Below are 6488 nucleotides of genomic sequence, written 5' to 3' on the forward strand. Positions count from 1 at the left end.
AGAATGAGCACCGTTCAGTGATACAGGATTGAATTTGATTTTTAAATCTGTGTTAGGGAATGCGCATAGTTGGACATTTGTGTATTTTTCAATAGTGACCCATTGAAAATTTATAAAGTGTCCATTTTAGCTGATTGATAGACAAATTTCCAATCGTTTGGCTTGTTTAGAATTAAAATCCATCAATTATTGACAGAGTTATATATGGTCAAAACCTGACCTTTTTTTGTAATGCGGTCGATTTTGGTTTTTTTGAAATTGCACCAATATGTTGCCAAAAGACGTAATCATGCGCCAAAAGTTGTAAATTTTGCTGCTCAACAAGCGATTGTACACTTTACTGCTATGGGTTGATGCATATATTATGTCACGCCCTAGGGAGGGGGGGGGGAGGGGGTCTTAGTTTTTGAGACAAGCAATGCATTAGGTATAGGAAAAACGTCACGACAGGGGGAGGGGAGTAAATTTCTCCTCGATTTAGCGTGACATAATTAATGCATGGGCCCTATACAAAACAACCCAAACCATTGGCCACTTTCTACAAAAGGGTTGAGTTATGAAATTCACTTTATTCCAAAACAATATCCGAAACAACAGGCTAGAAAATCGAATAAAAATGTCGTAGTCCTACGTCAACAATGCGGTCGTCCAACTTTTTTTAATATCTAAAACATCTTTTATGGATGGACACTCTTACAATCCGTTAAAGCCAGGGACAAACAATTTATTTTCAAAATTGTGTATCTCAGAGATGTCATGGCTAATCAATATGAAATATGTTTTTGAGTATTTACCGAAAAGCTTCATGAGTTGTGAATTTTCAAAGTACATATTGTTCGGGAACATCCCAGCACTTCGACTAAAATGTTTCGGGAAAATTCACTACCTTGAATGTATCAAATTAATTTTTCGTTCAAATAACCAAAACCTGTGGGCAAAATATCATAAAATTATGAGGCCTATTTTGTCCGATAGTAAATAAAAATCCACAATACTGAGTCAATTTGGGGGAAGAAATAATATACCAACTATAGAACTTCATCACTCTACGGACAAATGCAACACACAGCTCAGCTCATACGGGTACATCTCAATCCTCGGGTGCCGGACTTGAGTGAGAAAAATTCATCAACACCCTGAACTCAACCGGCAAAAGGTTGAAATCTATATGCAATTGATTCGAGAGTGAAGAAGTTTTCGCCCGACAAACTTAGCTTGCCCCTGCCGCTCGGGTGCTGTGTCAGCTCAAAACTATGCAAAAGGCGAAGACGCAGCATTCGTTGGAAGCAGTGCACTGCGGTGGGGGCGCCGGAGGTCGCGCGGGAGCAGAGATGAAGAATATAATTTGGTAATTTATTTATTGAGACACCAACGAGAGAGCGCGAGCGAAGAATAGGTATTAGCACCGGGGAGGCCCACCTTAAACGTTCGGAAGGTGTGTGACGTTTATAGATCTCTGTATAAAAGATTGAACAAGTGCTTGTACCGGTATCAGTCAGTTCTAAGTCGTCTTCTAGAGCGAGCAATCCGCCATTAGAGCCCATCATAATGTATAGCAAATTGGTAAGTCTGTCAAGAGTCCGTCCGGAAGCAATCCAGATTTATCTTCCATCATTTCCAACGTACAGGTAGTACTATCAGCGTTAGTAGCAATCAGTTTAGCTGCTCCACAGAAGCGATTTACACCAGGAGGCCTTGAATCGCAGGCGGTAATTCTATCCCAGGATCAGAATCTTGAACCGAATGGAGCATACAACTACCGGTACGAAACCAGCAATGGAATTTCGGCCCAGCAAACCAGCTATGACGGTGCCAATGGAGCGGGAGAATATTCCTACACTGGCCCGGATGGAGTACAATATCGGGTAGTGTACAGTGCTGATACCTATGGATTCCAACCGCAGGGAGCTCACCTTCCGGTTGAGCCCCCAGTACCGGACCACGTCCTGAAGGGACTGGAAGATATTCGTCGCAGCCCACCGAAGGACCCTGAATTCAACCTTGCCTCTCTGGATGCAACGATTGCTCGACTCCGCAATACCCTTGGTTAACTAATTAATCAACCAAATAGCGAAACTCCTTGTCATATTCAGCAACCCAAAAAAAAATGAAAAAAGAATGCTTATTGTTATTTAATTCTTTGTCAATAAATTAAATCGCTTCCAACGTCTCTGATACGTGTGATGGTTTCCTGTCTGGGGGTGCGAAAATTAAAACAAAAAAGTGTAGCTCAGAAAAATTATCCCACAATTAACAATAATTCATCCGCAGTCAAACGGCCACCGGTTGTAATCTTTTATCCAGATTTGCAATCAAATACACACATACAAACACACACACACACACAAATAAAATAATGCGTATGTTGATGGTTTGCGAGCAAAAGTGATAATAATCCCAAATTTATTAACGGTTATCTCGCTTAATTGATGCGCCTGTGGTTTTCCGACCACGACGGATACAAACGATCAGAGGATTGATTTTCTCTCGCGTAATTTTCTGTTGAATTCATCTGACTGTTTGTTTGAACTTGCCTGCAAATTCGACCGAAAATTTGACTAAAATAGGTTTTTTTTTTATTTGGAGCTCGAAGATATCGATCAAGATTTTTATCATTTGTTCATGCTGATATCCATTTACTTCATTGGGTTGATTAAACTGTCCATGCCTCCCAGGTGATGAGAAGTTCTATTTTGTTGTGATAGAATTACGCATTCCCACGTTCGGTCACACACAACAGGGAAAGGGGGGGGCAAGCATCCTACCGCAGTCACTTCTATCGCTCGATTTTATCGCCCAGAATTCGGCCAACCATAATTTGTCACTTGAGCTAGTGCTACTGACTGCTGCTGGTATCTCTTTTCTACTGGATAGGAAACCTCCCCGGCGACACACTCACGCTAAGCACAATGAAGTCCCAAACCACTTCCCCACTCACTGAGGTCCTTCGAATGCACTGTGTTTGCCAACTTTAGTTCCTGCACACCAACCCTGCCCAGGTTCATATTCACTTGGGTGCAAATTTATCACAAATTTGCAAATTTGTCAGCATCCAAGAGCCAGCAAGCGTATACATTGCTCAAGCTTCTAATGGCTGGTTTATGCGCAATAGTAATTAAATCCGCCTGTTTTTCGGGGACATGCCCCACTCTCCTCCCCTTCTCCACTGCGAATACGACGACGGTAGTAACCGCCCTTTGATGGCGTACGGTAACCCACTCTTTTATTTGGTGCCAAAATCTGGAGCGTTGAAATAATACCTACAACCAAAAAGCTTCTCACCAACATTGCTAGCGGGTGCCCTTCCATGTGTGCGCAGCGGGAGCTCAAAAAAAAAGGCCGCATTTAATAAAGAGCCGGCGTAATTTATTGCAAATTTATTTTTACATGGCTCTCTGCTTTTGGTGGAATCCCTGAGCGAACCAACGGCGGGGACCTGATGCAGAGAGTTTTTGTTGAATTTGTATTGTTTTGTACGCTTGGTGAAATATTGCGGATTTTTTGTTTTGTTTTTCGCAAAGTGCCAACTCGATGCGCTCGAGTACTAATTGTTTAATAAGGGTGCATTTGTCCGAACATTTCAAGTGGCATATTAACGGCTGCTGGTTGAATAAAATAATCTACTGTATGTGAGTGCTGCTCTAGTTTGTATTCAACAATGCTTGTGATTTTTATGAGTGGACGTTGTGTTTTTTATACTGATATCGTCACGTTTGTAATCTAAAAACACGTATTGTCATTAGAGTAAAAACAGGAAAAAAAAACCACTAGCGAAAATCGTTTAACTCTCGTTCTATACGTCACCCAACCGGGGAATGTAAGATTCTATTACAGATTTGCATGAAAAGTATTCAGAATATGCAATATTTCACGACATGAACAGATTCTGTAATGTAGTCGCTGGAAGGAACTTTAAATAGTTTTGTAATTTTTTTTTATGGATTGATTTATTTGTACAGGCTTAATCGAATAAACTTTACAGAGCCAAGTTATCATTTTCGTTATACATACTTAATCCTAATCTTAAATCTAGAGTTACAGGGATTGAACCGAATACTCGCGGTCGTTTCGATGTTAGCGGAGATTTACAATTTTATGGATGGGAAGAGGGAGGAGATTTCACTTTTTTTTAAACATGAACTTATTTCTATTCAACTTGTTATCAGCTCTATAATTTTACAATTATAACAAAAACAAAAACTAAAAAAAAAAACACACAAAATACAAACTAAACACAAAGTTAATCAAACTTACAATCTAAGATTAATATTCTTCAGGAAAACATATATCAGTTCCATAAACTCCAGATCGCGTCTAGCCAAAACATCCCGAACTGGAACATTAGGTTGTCTACCTCGAGCCCGAAGGGAATCGTACAGCTCAGATCTGACTCCACAATACTCAGCACAAGACCAAATGATGTGATCTGCGTTTTTGTAACCTTGTCCACATTCACAGAGATTGCTGTCCCCCAGCCCAACACGGAACAAGTGAGAGTTTAACGAATAGTGATTGGACATGAGGCGAGACATCACACGAATGAAGTCTCGACCCACATCTAAGCCTTTGAACCAAGGACTCTTCGACACCTTAGGGATGATCGAATATAGCCTTCGTTTCACTCCATTTATTCGGCCAGCTGGCGAGCGACTGTTGACGATAAATGAAGAAAAATTTATCGTGGGCGATTTGTCGATCGTAAATATCGCCTTCCATAGCGCCCACCTTAGCAAGTGATGGGACCCATGCAAAGGTGTTAACAAAAGATCTTAAAGATAAAGCAATTAGAAGCTCTCGTATTTTCATGAGGAAATACGAGGGGTGCTTTACCGGCCTCATGGAGCGAATAGCCTCGACAGAACTGAGACTATCCGTACAAATAAAGTAGTGATCTGGTGAAAGTGAGGCGATGGTTTCTAGCGTATAATGTATTGCCGCCAGCTCTGCAACATATACGGAACAAGGAGCATGAGGCATTCTAGAGGCGCTATGAAATTCGTTATAAATACCAAAACCAGCGGACGCCTCTATTAGTGATCCATCTGTGAAGAATGATCTTGCGGAATCAACTTGGCCAAACTTTGCAGTGTATAATGACGGAACAATCATGGAACGATGATGTTCTGGGATTCCGTGAATCTCTTGCGTCATAGATAAATCAAAAGTAACTGAATTGCCTAAGTCGGAGAAGCATACACGATGAGGATTATGCTGTGAAGGACTGACATCCTGTGTTATGTACACGTAGTAAAGGGCGAACACGAAATTATTGCGACACATTCAACAGGGCATAACTTTTTTACCATTGGGTAAAAATCAACCAAATTTTGCACACTTTCTCATTGATGTGTATTGTGTACATGCTGTCAAACTCGAAGTCGTGTTTTTCGATTCAACGAAAATGGAGGTGAACCAACGCGAGTTGAGAGAACAAATTCTTTCCAAACACCTGGAATTTCCTGACCTGTCGCACCGGCAGTTGGGAAAAATGTTGAACATTCACCATTCAACCGTCTCCAGAGTGTTGAAGCGGTTTCAGGAGCGATTGACGTTGGACCACGGCAAAGGAGCTGGAAGAAAACCGGGACCGGAGAACAAAAAGACGGAGGGAAAGGTGAAGCGGATGATTAAAGCAAATCCCAACGTCTCAAGCCGTGATTTGGCTAAAAAGATCGGCATGTCGCAGAGCTACGTCCAGAATGCAAAGAAGAGAGCTGGACTACATACATACAAGGTACAGAACTTCCCAAACCGCGATGAGCGGCAACAATCGACGGCTAAAACTCGGGCACGGAAGCTCTACGAGAAGATGCTGACAAAATATGGCTGCTGTGTGATGGACGACGAAACGTATATAAAAGCCGATTTTAAGCAAATTCCGGGGTTGAAGTTTTTCACCGGCAAGAGCAAGTTCAATGTGGACGACAAATTTAAGAAGAAGAAAATGTCGAAGTTCGCCTCCAAATATCTCATTTGGCAGGCCATCTGCTCTTGCGGACTGAGGAGTGAGCCTTTCGTGACAAAGGGCACAGTAAATGGCGAGATCTACAAATATGAGTGCCTCGAGAAGCGCCGTTTGCCGTTCTTGCAGCAGCACGACGAAGCTCCGCTATTTTGGCCAGATTTGACATCATGCCACTATTCTAAAAGTGTCCTGGAGTGGTATGAGGTCAATTCTGTCCATTTTGTTCCAAAGGACATGAATACGCCAAACTGTCCGGAGCTGCGTCCGGTGGAGCAGTACTGGGCAATAATGAAGCGGGAACTTCGGAAGAGCAAGAAGACAGTCAAAGACGAGAAGGACATGTTAATAAAATGGAAAAAAAAAACTGAGAAACTGGTACCGGATGACACTGTAAAGACTTTGATGGAGGGCATCAAGCGAAAATGCCTTCAATTTTACACTCAAGGCTCCATCGATTAACTTTTTTTTTTGATTTTTGAAGTAAATATATGTATAAAACTATCCTAAAATTTTGGTTTGATTC

The 6488-nt window shown here is 41.6% G+C and overlaps 1 protein-coding gene across 1 annotated transcript; it reads left to right on the forward strand.

The window, feature by feature from the left end:
- The first annotated feature begins 1507 nt into the window (after positions 1-1507).
- LOC135712904 (cuticle protein CP14.6-like) lies at positions 1508-2170 on the forward strand. The gene is made up of 2 exons (XM_065236002.1): positions 1508-1563; positions 1629-2170. Exons 1-2 carry the CDS (start codon positions 1549-1551, stop codon positions 2049-2051), a joined length of 438 nt encoding a protein of 145 aa, XP_065092074.1. The 5' UTR covers positions 1508-1548; the 3' UTR covers positions 2052-2170.
- Positions 2171-6488: the final 4318 nt, after the last annotated feature.

Source organism: Ochlerotatus camptorhynchus, unplaced genomic scaffold (genome assembly GCF_037179485.1).
Source record: "Ochlerotatus camptorhynchus isolate MF236.1 unplaced genomic scaffold, CSIRO-AGI_Acam_v1.1 ptg000516l, whole genome shotgun sequence".
In the NCBI taxonomy this organism is placed as follows: domain Eukaryota; kingdom Metazoa; phylum Arthropoda; class Insecta; order Diptera; family Culicidae; genus Ochlerotatus; species Ochlerotatus camptorhynchus.